At 49.2% G+C, this 16,802-nt stretch overlaps 1 protein-coding gene across 2 annotated transcripts in view; it reads right to left on the bottom strand.

Moving 5' to 3' along the window:
* Window positions 1–16,802, bottom strand: part of TOP1MT (DNA topoisomerase I mitochondrial) — a 159,475-nt gene that overhangs the window by 126,623 nt on the left and 16,050 nt on the right. For both annotated transcript variants that reach the window (XM_063921205.1, XM_063921204.1), the window contains exon 5: window positions 15,514–15,591. In XM_063921205.1, the coding sequence (XP_063777275.1) occupies window positions 15,514–15,591 (78 nt within the window). The remainder of the gene's footprint in view (window positions 1–15,513; window positions 15,592–16,802) is intronic.

Raw genomic sequence — 16,802 nt, forward strand, 5'->3', positions numbered from 1 at the left:
CCTACCCCGTGGTCCCCCAGGGGGAGGCACGCCCCGTCATGCGGCAGGCTTGTCGGTCTTGGAAGCTGGCGGACGGGCAGCCCAGGCACGTTTGGGCTTTGGCTTGCCAGATTTGGAAGCGCGACCTTTGGTGTACGCCTGACCTTTTGCTTTTCCTGAAGGACGAAAGGGACGAAAGGAAGTACTTTTAGCCTTCGGTACAGAAGGAGTAGTGCTTGGCAGACAGGCTGTTTTAGCAGACGCCAAATCAGCCACAATCTTATTTAAGTCCTCTCCAAAAAGGATATTTCCCTTAAAAAGGGAGTACCTCCAGGGTTTTTCTACAGTCCAGATCCACAGACCAAGACCACAGCCATAAGATCCGGTGAGCCAGAACGGACGTAGTTGAAGCCTTGGCTGCCAAAACACCGGCATCAGAAGCCGCCTCCTTAACATAGTGAGAAGCCGTGACAATATACGACAAGCATTGTCTAGCATGGTCAGAAGAGATTTCGGCTTCCACCTCCTGGGCCCACGCTTCAATAGCTTCTGCAGCCCATGTCGCTGCAATAGTGGGCCTATGCACAGGACCCGCAAGCGTATAAATCACTTTTAGACAACCCTCCACACGCTTATCCGTAGGCTCTTTCAGAGACGTAACGGTAGTGACTGGTAGAGCTGAGGAAACCACCATCCTTGCCACATGTGAATCCACTGGCGGAGGTGTCTCCCAATTTTTAGTCAGCTCCGGCGCGACAGGATAGCGAGCAAGTAGCTTCTTGTGAGGCGAGAACTTCTTTTCTGGATTTTCCCAGGATTCCTGACGTATATCAACCAGATGATCAGAGTGAGGTAAAACTAGTTTAACCACCTTCTGACGCTTAAACCTATCCGGTTTCTTAGGAGGAACTGACGGTTCTGGTTCATCTGTAATCTGAAGAATTGACCGTATAGCCTCCAATAAATCAGGAACATCCACTTGTGAAACACCCTCCCCATCAGATAGATCAGGATCGGGATCTGTGGGGTCAGTATAAACGCCATCCTCATCAGACGAGGTGTCAAGGACAGCAGTGGATTGTGAGGAAGTAATGGCCCGCTTAGAGGACCCTTTGGACTTAGGCGGGCGAGGGTTAGACTTATTAGTCAAGGAATGGTTCAATTGCTGTAACTGATTGGACAATTGATCTGCCCACGGCGGATTAACCGCGGGGACCATGAACGGATGCACCGGCACAGGAGGTCCCATAGGGGTCGTTAGTTTGGTAACTAGCATAGTCAGTAGTGTGGAGAAGGTAGCCCACGGTGGGTCATTCTGAACCCCAGTTGCTACCGTCCCACTCGGGGGCAAGGAACCCCCAGAACCAAAACCCTCAGCTGCTACGTTTTCCTCAAATGTATCTGCGACTTCATCACCACTCCCAGTGGGTTCAGCCCCAGAACAGTTACCCTTTTTAGCGGACATGATATATCGCAATGTAAGGTAACAGTACAATATCAGCAGCACAGTACCTGACCCAAACCCCTGCGCAGTGTAGTCAGCACAACAGGTATTTAGGAGAGATACAGTGACTAAAATCACATAGAAAATACACACTGAGTATATCTTGTGAATATCCTATATTAATAATAAACCTGATGCACTTAGCCCCGTCAGGTTATAGAATATAGGGATAGCGAGCTGAGTGAGAAACACGAAAAGAGGATTTGGTACTTACCGATAAATCCATTTCTCTGAATCCTTTAGGGGACACTGGAGTCCTATACAGTAGGTGTGTGAAGCCTTGAACCGGAGGTGTGGCACAATCTAAAATTAGCATTGTCTGCACAGCCGGCTCCTCCCCCTTCACATCCCCCCTCCCTCAGTTTGAAAAATTTGACTGAGAGAATAGGACATGACACTATAGCACATGGCGAGGAACCAAACCGTACAACATATCAAACAGCGGCCAAGAACTCTTAACTGAAAAAAAGGAACGCTGTTTATACGAACTGTTTTAAAACAAGAACTTAGAACACAGCAGGTTGACAGCACCGAGGCGGGTGTCCAGTGTCCCCTAGAGGATTCAGAGAAATGGATTTATCGGTAAGCACCAAAATCCTCTTTTCTCTTTTATCCACTAGGGGACACTAAAGTCCTATACAGTAGGGGACGTCCCAAAGTTTACCCCCAGGGTGGGAGTGCTGTCGGTGGCCTGCAAAACTAAACGTCCGAACTTAGATTCTCCGGACGCAAAAGTATCAAACTTGCAAAATTTCGCGAACGTGTGGGCTAAAGAACACGTCGCCGCTCTGCAAAGTTGAGTAGTGGAAGCACCCCTGGCAGCCGCCCACGAGGCACCCACTGAACGGGTAGTATGAGCACCCGTCTGAACCGGAACCTGTTTGCCACAGGAAACATAAGCTTGCCGAATGGTAAGTCTAATCCATCTAGCCAAAGACTGCTTAGATGCTGGCCAACCCTTCTTTGGCCCATCATAAAGAACAAACAAATGGTCCGACTTTCTGAAGGACGACGTAACCTGTACGTATACCCGTAAGGCTCGGACAACATCCAAGGACACGTCCTCATCTGTGAGACCCTGGAAAGATGGAACCACAATTGGCTGGTTTACATGAAACCCCGAAACCACCTTCGGAAGGAAGTCCGCCCTTGTACGGAGTTCCGCCCTATCCTCATGAAAAACTAAGAAAGGACTCTTACAGGATAAGGCTCCCAACTCAGAAACTCGCCTAGCCGAAGCCAAGGCAAGTAATAACGTGACCTTCCAAGAGAGATATTTCAGGTCTGTTCTTGTCAATGGCTCAAAAGTCGGTGACTTCAAATATTCTAACACCAAATTCAAGTCCCATGGTGCCGTGGGAGGACGAAAAGGGGGTTGAATCCTCAGAACCCCCTGTAAAAAGGTTTGAATCTCTGGCAAGGATGCCAACCGCTGTTGAAAAAGGATGGAGAGAGCCGAAATCTGAACCTTCAGAGAGCCCAGTCTGAGGCCTCCCTCTAGACCGGCCTGAAGGAAAAGTAGAAGTCGAGATAAATGGAAGTTCGTTGAATTCCATCCCCGCTCCTGACACCAAGCCATGTACAGTCTCCAAATCCTGTAGTAGTGCCTGGCTGTGACTGGTTTTCTAGCGGCAATCATTGTAGGAATGGCCGTTCGTGGAATCCCTGTTTCTTAAGATCCGGGTTTCAATAGCCACGCCGTCAAACGCAGCCTGTCCAGGTCGGGGTGTAGGAACGGTCCCTGATATAGCAGGTCCTCTCTCTGAGGTAACCTCCAAGGATCTTCCGCAAGTAACCCCCGCAGGTCGGAGTACCAACTCCTGCGGGGCCAATCTGGTGCGATTAGAATGGCCCACACTCGTTCCCCTTTACCCTCTTCAGAACCCTGGGTATGAGTGGGAATGGTGGAAATATGTAAACCTTCCTGTAACACCAAGGAAGTGTTAATGCGTCCACTCCTTCTGCTGCTGGATCTCGCGTCCTTGACACATATCTGGGCAGCTGATGGTTTTGTCGAGACACCATTAGGTCCACCTGAGGTAGACACCATCTTCTCACAATCATGTTGAAAATCCGTGGGTGAAGGCACCACTCTCCCGGATGCATGTCCTGGCGACTGAGGTAATCTGCTTCCCAGTTCTCCACACCTGGAATGAACACTGCCGAGAGAATGATGTCTCTTCTTTCCGCCCACAACAAGATCTTTGTGGCTTCCTTTAACGCCATCCTGCTCTTTGTTCCTCCTTGACGGTTTATGTAAGCCGTCGTCGTGACATTGTCTGACTGAATCCCGATGTGTTGATTCACGACTAGGTCTTCTGCTGAGAGAAGTGCATTGTAAACTGCTCTTAGTTCGAGGATATTTATGGGTAGTTTGCTCTCCTGTAGGGTCCACCGTCCTTGAAACTGATGGTCGTTTAGGACGGCTCCCCAACCTCTGAGACTGGCATCCGTCGTCAGGATCCTCCAATCCCAAATGCTGCAGTTTTTGCCGGCTGCAAGGTTCTTGTGTAACGACCACCATAACAGGGAGACCCGTACCTGTGGGTGAAGTCGGATTCTCCGATGGAGAAGCCAGTGCGAGCCTGCTCCCTGAGCAATGAGGTTCATTTGGAATGGTCGTGAATGAATTCTGCCGTACTGGAGAGCTTCGAACGATGCCACCATCTTCCCGAGAAGTTGCACACAGAGGTGCAGAGAAACAGTTTGCGTCCTCAGTACCTGAGCCACTAATCTCTGTAGGTCCTGGACCTTGTTCTCTGGTAGGAACACCTGTAATAGGACCGTGTCCAAGATGAGACCGAGGAATTGAATCCGTTGAGTCGGTATGAGGTTGGACTTTTGGAAATTGACAATCCATCCATGTTGAATTAGGAATTGATGGGATGTCTGAACATCCTTGAGCAGTCGATTCTGAGATGGAGCCTTGATCAATAAATCGTCCAGATAAGGTATAATCGTGACCCCCAACAGTCTCAGTCCTGCAACCATGATCGCCATGATCTTTGTGAAAATTCTTGGGGCTGATGCTAGGCCGAACGGCAATGTCCGGAATTGGTAGTGATCCGCCACCAGTGCGAACCTTAAGTAAGCCTGGTGAGGAGTCCAGATTGGGATATGCATCCTTTATGTCCATGGATACCATGAACTCGCCCTGTTCTAAGCCTGCAATGACTGATTGGATTGATTCCATCTTGAATTTGTAGACTCTTAAAAACTGGTTGAAAACTTTTAAATTTGAGTATTGGTCTGACCGTCCCGTCTGGCTTTGGCACGACAAAAAGATTGGAATAGAACCCCGTTCCTCTCCGAGAAGCGGGAACCGGAATAATGACCTCTGCTTGTAGCAATTTGAGAATTGCTGCCCGTAGTGCCCTTGCTTTCTGAGGGCACTGAGGCAATCCTGTTGTAAAAAACTGACTGTGAGGCCTCTGTTGAAATTCCAGTTTGTATCCCTGAGAGATCAAGTTGTTCACCCAAAGTTCTGGTGAGGTTTTGGCCCAGATGTCCTGAAAACCTTCCAGTCGGCCGCCCACCAAGGGGGACCCCAGGTGAGCTGGGAGGCCGTCATGCCACGGTCTTGTCAGCGGGTTTATCCTGCTTTCTGGTTGTTGCTTGTGAGCGGCCTCTACCTCTGCCCCCATGTGCTTGTGTACCGAAACCCCTTCCTCTGGCTCGAAAGGACGGAGATCTAAATGAAGTAAATGCTGGTCCCGAATAACCTCTCCTAGTTTGTGGAGCGGTTCTCGTATACGGAGTAGGCAGAAAAGTGGACTTCCTCGCTGTAGCCTGCGAAATCCACTTGTCTAATTCTGGTCCGAACAGCATTTCACCCCCAAAGGGGATGGATTCTACCGCCTTCTTGGTCTCAGAGTCTCCCTGCCATTCTCTGAGCCATAAAATCCTTCTAGCCGATATGGCCGATGCAGATATGCGCGATGCTATTCTGCTAATATCCTTAGAAGCTTGACACAAGTACGATGCAGATTCTCGAATGTGTTCTGCCAGTTGGGTAATCTCTTCTAAGCTATTTTCCTCCTCAATAGCTTGTACAATACGGCCGGACCATGCACCCATGGCCTTGTTGACTCAAGCACAGGTCTCTGCGCTGCACCAGCTGCAACAAAAATGGACTTCAACGCAGTGTCAACTTTACGGTCTGACGCATCCTTTAAAGTAGTTACGTTAGGAATTGGTAAAATTGTCTTTTTTGACAACCTTCCTAGGGAAGCATCCACTACCGGCGGAGTCTCCCTCTTGTCCATTACACCCTTAGGTAGGGGATAAGTTACCTGAAACCGTTTCGGAAATTGAAACCGTTTGTCAGGTTGTTTCCAAGCCTCCTCTATCTGAGATTGGAGGGATTTAGGAATAGGAAACACTGCTGAACGCGGCTTCTGGGATTCGAACAAATCGAAATCCTCCGGCTCCCGTATTTCCTCGTCCTTAAAGCTTAGGATCTCTTTTACCGCGTCAATTAAGGAGTCTAGACCTGAGATTGCCGAGTCCTCTTCTGGAAAGTCGGCGTCTAGGTTAGGTTCAATTAACTCACCTTCCTCCGTATCAAGAAGAAAACCCTCTTCCTTCTGTGATTCTGGTATCATAGGGAGAGTTCTTTTAACAGCTTTGCGCGCACTCGTTTCTGCGTGTGCGGGCGGCGTTAACCTGATGAGAAATTCCTCTATCGTTTTTGAGAATCCCGCAGCCCATTCCGATTGCTGCTTGCGCGACTCTGCCATCTCCATGGATATTCTATTAGCAAGGTTGTCTTCCCATGCCTTAGCCAGAGCACTGCTCCCAGGTGGAGCGTCCTTGTTTAAACAGGAGTCGCACACCCCGGAGCTGCCAACCCGCGTGCTCTTCTTGTTACATTTCGTACAAACATAACAGGTCTTGGAGGTCTTGGTTGCCTTAGACATGTTGTTTTGAAAACCCTGTACCAGGGTAGCCCGCCGCGCTTTCACCCTTTAAACTAGGAAGAGAAAGACGGAGATGACGGAAGCGAAGGTATTGGATCTGGCTGGAATTACCTGTCCTTTTCGTATATAAAAGGAGCAGGCCAATATCTTTACTTTAATTAACAATAAAAAAAATAAAAAAAGAATTTACTTACCGATAATTCTATTTCTCGTAGTCCGTAGTGGATGCTGGGAACTCCGTAAGGACCATGGGGAATAGCGGCTCCGCAGGAGACAGGGCACATCTAAAGAAAGCTTTAGGATCACCTGGTGTGCACTGGCTCCTCCCCCTATGACCCTCCTCCAAGCCTCAGTTAGGATACTGTGCCCGGACGAGCGTACACAATAAGGAAGGATTTTGAATCCCGGGTAAGACTCATACCAGCCACACCAATCACACTGTACAACTTGTGATCTGAACCCAGTTAACAGCATGATAATAGAGAAGCCTCTCGAAAAGATGGCTCACTACAACAATAACCCGAATTTTTTGGTAACAATAATTATGTACCAGTATTGCAGACAATCCGCACTTGGGATGGGCGCCCAGCATCCACTACGGACTACGAGAAATAGAATTATCGGTAAGTAAATTCTTATTTTCTCTGACGTCCTAGTGGATGCTGGGAACTCCGTAAGGACCATGGGGATTATACCAAAGCTCCCAAACGGGCGGGAGAGTGCGGATGACTCTGCAGCCCCCAATGAGAGAACTCCCGGTCCTCCTCAGCCAGGGTATCAAATTTGTAGAATTTTACAAACGTATTTGCTCCTGACCAAGTAACTGCTCGGCAAAGTTGTAAAGCCGAGACCCCTCGGGCAGCTGCCCAAGATGAGCCCACCTTCCTTGTGGAGTGGGCATTTACAGATTTTTGGCTGTGGCAGGCCTGCCACAGCATGTGCAAGCTGAATTGTACTACAAATCCAACGAGCAATAGTCTGCTTAGAAGCAGGAGCACCCAGCTAGTTGGGTGCATAGAGGATAAACAGCGAGTCAGATTTCCTGACTCCAGCCGTCCTGGAAACATATTTTCAGGGCCCTGACAACGTCTAGCAACTTGGAGTCCTCCAAGTCCCTAGTAGCCGCAGGCACCACAATAGGTTTGGTTCAGGTGAGACGCTGAAACCACCTTAGGGAGAAACTGAGGACGAGTCCTCAATTCCGCCCTGTCCGAATGGAAAATCAGATAAGGGCTTTTACAGGATAAAGCCACCAATTCTGACACGCGCCTGGCCCAGGTCAGAGCCAACAGCATGACCACTTTTTCTGTGAGATATTTTAACTCCACAGATTTAAGTGTGTCAAACCAATGTGACTTTTGGAACCCAAAAACCACCTGGAGATCCCAAAGGTGCCACTAAAGGCACAAAAGGAGGCTGTATATGCAGTACCCCTTTAACAAATGTCTGAACTTCAGTGGACTGAAGCTAGTTCTTTTTTGGAAGAAAATTGACAGAGCCGAAATTTGAACCTTAATGGACCCCAATTTCAGGCCCATAGATACTCCTGTTTGCAGGAAATGTAGGAATCGACCCAGTTGAATTTCCTCCGTCGAGCCTTACTGGCCTCGCACCACGCAACATATTTTCGCCAAATGCGGTGATAATGTTTTGCGGTTACATCCTTCCTGGCTTTGATCAGGATAGGGATGACTTCATCCGGAATGCCTTTTTCCTTCAGGATCCGGCGTTCAACCGCCATGCCGTCAACGCAGCCGCGGTAAGTCTTGGAACAGACAAGGTCCTTGCTGGAGCAGGTCCCTTCTTAGAGGTAGAGGCTACGGATCCTCCGTGAGCCTCTCTTGAAGTTCCGGTTACCAATTCCTTCTTGGTCAATCCAGAGCCACTAATATAGTGCTTACTCCTCTCCATCTTATCAATCTCAGTACCTTGGGTATGAGAGGCAGAGGAGGGAACCCATACACTGATTGGTACACCCACGGTGTTACCAGAGCATCTACAGCTATTGCCTGAGGGTCCCTTGACGTGGCGCAATACCTGTCGAGTTTTTCCCAACGGTTTATAATCATGTGGAAGACTTCTGGGTGAAGTCCTTACTCTCCCGGGTGGAGGTCGTGCTGAGGAAAACTGCTTCCCAGTTGTCCACTCCCGGAATGAAAACTGCTGACAGTGCTATCACATGGTTTTTCGCGCAGCGAAGAATCCTTGCAGCTTCTGCCATTGCCCTCCTGCTTCTTGTGGCACCCTGTCTGTTTACGTGGGTGACTGCCGTAATGTTGTCCGACTGGATCAACACCGGCTGACCTTGAAGCAGAGGTCTTGCTAAGCTTAGAGCATTGTAAATGGCCCTTAGCTTCAGGACATTTATGTGAAGTGATGTCTCCAGGCTTGACCATAAGCCCTGGATATTCCTTCCCTGTGTGACTGCTCCCCAGCCTCGCAGGCTGGCATCCGTGGCCACCAGGACCCAGTCCCGCATGCCGAATCTGCGGCCCTCTAGAAGATGAGCACTCTGCAACGACCACAGGAGGGATACCCTTGTCCCTGGTGACAGGGTTATCCGCTGAAGCATCTGAAGATGCGACCCAGACCATTTGTCCAGTAGGTTCCACTGGAAAGTCTTGCGTGGAATCTGCCGAATGGGATTGCTTCGTAGGAAGCCACCATTTTTACCCAGAACCCTTGTGCATTGATGCACTGAGACTTGGTTCGGTTTTAGGAGGTTCCTGACTAGCTCGGATAACTCCCTGGCTTTCTCCTCCGGGAGAAATACCTTCTTTCTGGACTGTGTCCAGGATCATCCCTAGGAACAGAAGACAAGTCGTCGGAACCAGCTGCGATTTTGGAATATTGAGAATCCAATCGTGCTGCCGCAACACTACCTGAGGTAGTGCTACACCGATCTCCAACTGTTCCCTGGATCTCACCCTTATCGGGGAATCGTCCAAGTAAAGGATAACTAAAATTCCCTTCCTTCGAAGGAATATCATCATTACGGTCATTACTTCAGTAAAGACCCGGGGTGCCGTGGACCATCCCTACGGCAGCGTCTGAACTGATAGTGACAGTTCTGTACCATAACCTGAGATACCCTTGGTGAGAAGGGTAAATTTTGACATGAAGGTAAGCATCCTTGATGTCCCGAGACATCATGTAGTCCCCTTCTTCCAGGTTTGCAATCACTGCTCTGAGTGACTCAATTTTGAATTTGAACCTCTGTTATGCAAGTGTTCAAAGATTTTAGATTTTAAAAATCGGTCTCACCGAGCCGTCTGGCTTCGGTACCACAATAGTGTGGAATAATACCCCGTTCCCTGTTGCAGGAGGGGTACCTTAATTATCACCTGCTGGGAATACAGCTTGTGAATGGCTTCCAAAACTGCCTCCCTGTCAGCGGGAGACGTCGGTAAAACAGACTTTTGGAAACGGCGAGGGGAATACGTCTCGAATTCCAATTAGTACCCCTGAAATATTACCTGAAGGATCCAGGGGTCTACTTGCGAGTGAGCCCACTGCGCACTGAAATTCATTGAGAACGGGCCCCCACCGTGCCTGAACTTGTAAAGCCCTAGCGTCATACTGAGAGCTTGGCAGAGGCGGAAAAGGGTTTCTGTTCCTGGGAACTGGCTGATCTCTGCAGCCATTTTCCTCTCCCTCTGTCACGAGCAGAAAAGAGGAACCCTTTTGTCCGCTTGCCAACCAGGACTGCGCCTGATAATACGGCGTCTTATTTTGAGAGGCTACCTTTTTTAAGGCAATACTTCCAAATGCCGTTTGGAATCCGCATCACCTGACCACTTTACTGGTATAATTGGACAACGCACTTATACTTGATGCCAGTCGGCAAATATTCCGCTGTGCATCATGCATATATAGAAATGCATCTTTTAATTGCTCTATAGGCAATAATATACTGTCCTTATCTAGGATATCAAATTTCCAGTCAGGGAATCCGACCACGCCAACCCAGCACTGCACATCCAGGCTGAGGCGATTGCTGGTCGCAGTATAACACCAGTATGTGTGTAAATACATTTTAGGATACCCTCCTGCTTTCTATCAGCAGGATCCCTAAGGGCGGCCATCTCCAGAGAGGGTAGAGCCCTTGTTCTTACAAGCGTGTGAGCGTCTTATCCCCCTTAGGGGGTGTTTCCCAACGCACCCTAACCTCTGGCGGGAAAAGGTATACTGCCAATAACTTTTTAGAAATTATCAATTGTTATCGGGGGGAAACCCACGCATCATCACACACCTCATTTTATTTCTCAGATTCAGGAAAACTACAGGAAGTTTTTCCTCACCAAACATAATACCCCTTTTTTTTTGGTGGTATTTATATTATCAGAAGAGTGTAAACTTTTTCCATTGCCTCAATCATGCAATGTGTGGCCCTATTGGAAATCACGGTTGTCTCTTCACCGTCGACACAGGAGTCAGTATCCGTGTCGGCGTCTGTATCTGAGGTAACGGGCGCTTTAGAGCCCCTGTATGAGACGTCTGGACATGCACAAGCTGAGTAGCCGGCTGTCTCATGTCAACCACTGTCTTTTATACAAAGCTGACACTGTCACGCAATTTCAACAGTACATCCACTCAGGTGTCGACCCCCCAGGGGGTGACAACACTATTACAGACACTCTACTCCGTCTCCTCATCATTTTTCTCCTCATACATGTCGACACAAACGTACCGACACACAGCACACACACAGGGAATGCTCTGATAGAGGACAGGACCCCACTAGCCCTTTGGGGAGACAGAGGGAGAGTTTGCCAGCACACACCAGAGCGCTATATATATATACAGGGATAACCTTATATAAGTGTTTTTCCCTTTATAGCTGCTGTATTGTTTATACTGCGCCTAATTTGTGCCCCCCTCTCTTTTTTAACCCCTTTCTGTAGTGTAGTGACTGCAGGGGAGAGCCAGGGAGCTTCCCTCCAACTGAGCTGTGAGGGAAAATGGCGCCAGTGTGCTGAGGAGATAAGGACGCCGAGAAAGGGGCGGAGCCTATCATCCGTTTTCTTGTATGTTTTGGCAGGGGTTAAATGCATCCATATAGCCCAGGAGTTATATGTGATGCATTTATTTTAGCCATAAAAGGTTTTCTATCGATTTATTGCGTCTCAGGGCGCTGCCCCCCCAGCGCCCTGCACCCTCAGTGACCGGAGTGTGAAGTGTGCTGAGAGCAATGGCGCACAGCTGCGGTGCTGTGCGCCTACCTTTATCTGAAGACAGGAAAGTCTTCTGCCGCCGATTTTTCCGGACCTCTTCGCTCTTCTGGCTCTGTAAGGGGGCCGGCGGCGCGGCTCCGGTGACCCATCCAGGCTGAACCTGTGATCGTCCCTCTGAAGCTAATGTCCAGTAGCCTAAGAAGCCCAATCCACTCTGCACGCAGGTGAGTTCGCTTCTTCTCCCCTTAGTCCCTCGATGCAGTGAGCCTGTTGCCAGCAGGTCTCACTGAAAATAATAAACCTAAACTAAAACTTTCACAAAGAGCTCAGGAGAGCCCCTAGTGTGCACCCTTCTCGTCGGGCACAGAAAATCTAACTGAGGCTTGGAGGAGGGTCATAGGGGGAGGAGCCAGTGCACACCAGGTGATCCTAAAGCTTTCTTTAGATGTGCCCTGTCTCCTGCGGAGCCGCTATTCCCCATGGTCCTTACGGAGTTCCCAGCATCCACTAGGACGTCAGAGAAATTAAAACACCAGCCGACTCGCAATCCTCACCCCCCAACTGTAAATCAGCTACGATGTTAGAGTTGGTATTCGCTTGCTTCCGTGTATTTTCTGCAGGATCTTTGAAACAGAAGTCCCTTGAAAATATAAATTGTAAAGTTTGATTACTTTTCAGGAGATCCTCATCTGTATATATATTATCCACCAGCAGAGGGAGCTGTTACCCAACGATCTCCCTGCTATATTATACTATGCAGGCAGTGCAGCAGGGGGAGCTAATTCTTTAATAAACAACCTTCCCCTATGTACTCTACTGGGGGGAGGGGGAGGACCCATCCATTACCTCAGCCCGGCGCCATAATCATTAAATATGGCCCTCACTAAATGTCCTGCAAGACTGCATGGGAAAATATGCTGCTTCAGGAACCCTAGCCATTAGGCTATATGAGCTCCACTTGCTGCTGCCTCAGATGTCGCTGCCACCCCTTCCTCACGGTATGGAAGCACTTGTATGTGTAGCCCCCTCCCGCTGGCCGGCGCGCGCCGAGTCCACTATCTGGCGCTCTGTGAGATTTTTGGCGCGCTCCGGACCCGCTGGCCGGCGCGCGCCGGGACAGTTTCCCGTAGCGGCGCCTGTGCTCCGCTTCGGCTGTCAGTCTTCTCGCTGTGCAGCGTGCCGCTCTGCAGTCTCTCCCTGCTCACAGGGAGGAAAGGCCGAGTCCCACGCCGCATGCTCCCGCGCCCGCCGCTGTAGCTGCAATGTGAGGGGCTATATTACAGGAGGCAGCATTACATTGATATATTACAGGAGGCAGCAGTGATATTTTACAGTGATATATTACAGGAGGCATAATATTTTAGTAAGGAAGGTATAAATAAATAAAAATACATGAAGGACCTTAAGCTACTTCTTTTTTCCTTCAACCAGTACTCACTGTTAGAAGGACTTGGAGGATCTCCTGTGGAGAGATGCAGGTCCCTTCAATAGGGATCTTTGTCTCTCTGGTATTAGGCAGCCTTGTCCCCCTTTTATTAGGGTTACGCAGCCCCTTTGAGATTTTTAGTCAGGAGCTCAAGTGCTCCACGTGCTGTTACCTCCAGCACAATTTTTCAAACTGGGGGAGGAGGGATGTGAAGGGGGAGGAGCCGGCTGTGCAGACAATGCTAATTTTAGATTGTGCCACACCTCCGGTTCAAGGCTTCACACCCCTACTGTATAGGACTCCAGTGTCCCCTAGTGGATGAAAGAGAAATGGAGGTCACACAGCAAGCAAATGCACACACATATAGTCACAGTTGTACAACGCAGAAGTTATGACAGGCAATAACACTGCACTGGACTAGCCATAGAGCTATAAGACAGATATAACAATGCACAGTAAAGACTGGATGTATATCACAGGGTACTTGTACTAAAAAACCCTGACTAAATGCACTCTCTTAACTAGCACTGTCAACAGACATGTAGAATACTTAAGTGTCCTGTAAGATGCACAGCGCTGACATGCAGGCGGCTTTACAGAGGAGGATTTGCCCAAACAGTCCAAGGAACAGTGTAGCTGAGTGTAATGGCACCCAAACACTGCTGGGAGTGAGGGAGAGAGAGAGATATGCAGTTCCAGGGCGGGAACATTTACTCTAAATGGCGCGCTGGGGGAGGGGCTACAGGTCTAAGCCTTTCCCCCTGCTGGACTTAACCACCGGTACTGTGGGCTGCATGAGAAACGGTTTATGAGAGAAACCGACCTGTGCCCTTGCCCTGGTGGCCTAGTGGGGTCCCTGTACTGACGCAGTGTCCACGCCAGCGCGCGCAGCCCGCCTCCCACTGGCCGCGCCGGATCGCGATAAAGCGCGTGTGCCGCGAGCAGGACCCACTTACCACCTCCCGAAATGCGGCCACGCGATCCCGGAGAGCCCCAGCAGTGTGTGTCTGACCAGAAGAAAACCGGAGCCTCCTGCTGTGTGTACCCGGCAACCAGGGCGCAGGAGTGTACAGCGCCGCTGTGGGAGAGATTCAGCTGCAGCAGAGAATGTCCCTGACATCCAGCACAATCTGTGCCTCTGCTGCAGCCCTTGTAGATTTCACTTTTTCCTTCAAAAAAGCTCTTTTCTTAGACTGCCTGAGCACCCTCCTGTTAACGTGCCTGCTACTGCAGGCACCAACTACAAAACTGAGCTCCTGTGCAGGGAGGCGGGGTTGTAGAGGAGGCGGCGCTGTGCATTCTGGGAACAGTCAAAGCTTTTGAGCCTGTTGGTGCCTCGGATCAAGATCCTACTCTACACCCCAATGTCTATCCTTGTGGAGCCCAGTGGAGCCCGCAGCAGAAAATAAAATAAATTATAACCAAACTGACGTTTGCAACCATCACACCACCAACTGATAATACAGCTTGAGTTGACTGGGTTGTTAATTCTGTCAGCAGTGTCCCTTGGAAGATAAAAACATAGTTTTATATAACTTGTGTTCAGAGAGATCAGCAGCAGCAGAGCCTCCTACTCAGCGCCAGGATACCAGTAAATAGCCTCAGCCTCTTCTACTGCCAGGAAACCCATACTTATATTACTATATGCCCTTCAGTGACTGGCATCTCTCTATATCCTCCCCTCAGAGAGGAAAGCCAGCTCAAGCTGCGCGCTACACTAAAAACAAGATGTCCGCAAGTAAAATTTCCTGGTTACATCATAGTCACTCCTGCCGCCGTCTGTCTGCACGGAGCCTCTTCCAGCTCAGCTAACAACCTCTCGCACTCGGGAACCTGATCAGCGGCTCTCAACCATCTACGTGGATTCTATTCTACTTGTGCGCGCCGTCCAGCGCCACCAAGCCGCCGGGTCTCCGCTCTCCCCGCGGCGGACATGCGCCTGCTCCGGAGCCTCCGGTCACCGCGGCCGGACCTCCTACAGCCCCAGCAGAATCCTGTGCTGCACCTCCCGCACAATATTCCAAACTGAGGGATTATGGGCGTGAAGGAGGAGGAGCCAGCTGTGCATAAATTTGTTACTTAGATTGTGCTACCTCCGGTCTGCATACTTCACACCCCAGCTGTCTGAAGAGTTCCAGTGTCCCCTAGTGGATGAAAGAGAAATAGGCATGCTGCGTATCATTTCAATAAGCAGAAGCTGCATGTGCGTTCTGTTACATTACTTTGCGTCTAAGAAGCATTTTCGCAGGAAAATTCCACAACAGAAAAGACGTTCGGCGCTAGAGTCACACGGCACTCACGCGTTATGTGTAACGCGACTTGTAGCGCATGGAGCAAAGATGTAAGAGGACACATCTGTATGTGCAGTATATTTAGCTACTCAGAGTTACTTTTCTTATAATATTATTATTATTATTATTAATAATAATAATAGTAAAGCAGCTCTCAACATATGAAATCAAATCAATGCATCGCTTAAGATACTAGCATGGATACATATACTGAACATACTTTAGTCCTTCTGGCTCTTTGCAAGTGAAGTTCTGTTCCCCGGTGTTATTTTCGGGTTCTCCAATATCCTGCGAGGCACTAGGGAAGAAAGTTGAGCAAAACGAAGACTTTAGAGAACAAACAAACCCGTAAATTCTGAATCACAAATCCCTTTACAGAGGACCTGTCAGGTTAGAAATGAGTGGTGCATTACCACAGGCTAAAACACTCAAGTTTTACACCTTCTCGACAGCCTTCCATAGATGTACAACTGTCCAGCATTACATGGGGCTGGGGGACACGTTGCACAGGCTCCTGGCAAGACAATTAGAGAATCAAGGAGTACAGGTCCTGGCCCAATGTTACTGTAGGAGGATTTATCTAAAGGAGCCATTAAAAAATAAGAATTTACTTACCGATAATTCTATTTCTCGGAGTCCGTAGTGGATGCTGGGGTTCCTGAAAGGACCATGGGGAATAGCGGCTCCGCAGGAGACAGGGCACAAAAAGTAAAGCTTTCCGATCAGGTGGTGTGCACTGGCTCCTCCCCCTATGACCCTCCTCCAAGCCTCAGTTAGGTACTGTGCCCGGACGAGCGTACACAATAAGGGAGGAATTTTGAATCCCGGGTAAGACTCATACCAGCCACACCAATCACACCGTACAACTTGTGATCTAAACCCAGTTAACAGTATGATAACAGAGGAGCCTCTGAAAGATGGCTCCCTACAACAATAACCCGAATTAGTTAACAATAACTATGTACAATTATTGCAGATAATCCGCACTTGGGATGGGCGCCCAGCATCCACTACGGACTCCGAGAAATAGAATTATCGGTAAGTAAATTCTTATTTTCTCTATCGTCCTAGTGGATGCTGGGGTTCCTGAAAGGACCATGGGGATTATACCAAAGCTCCCAAACGGGCGGGAGAGTGCGGATGACTCTGCAGCACCGAATGAGAGAACTCCAGGTCCTCCTTAGCCAGAGTATCAAATTTGTAAAATTTTACAAACGTGTTCTCCCCTGACCACGTAGCTGCTCGGCAAAGTTGTAATGCCGAGACCCCTCGGGCAGCCGCCCAAGATGAGCCCACCTTCCTTGTGGAGTGGGCCTTTACAGATTTAGGCTGTGGCAGGCCTGCCACAGAATGTGCAAGTTGGATTGTGCTACAGATCCAACGAGCAATCGTCTGCTTAGACGCAGGAGCACCCATCTTGTTGGGTGCATACAATATAAACAACGAGTCAGATTTTCTGACTCCAGCTGTCCTTGCAATATATATTTTCAATGCTCTGACAACGTCCAG

The sequence above is a fragment of the Pseudophryne corroboree genome, chromosome 5 (assembly GCF_028390025.1).
Source record: "Pseudophryne corroboree isolate aPseCor3 chromosome 5, aPseCor3.hap2, whole genome shotgun sequence".
Classification (NCBI taxonomy): domain Eukaryota; kingdom Metazoa; phylum Chordata; class Amphibia; order Anura; family Myobatrachidae; genus Pseudophryne; species Pseudophryne corroboree.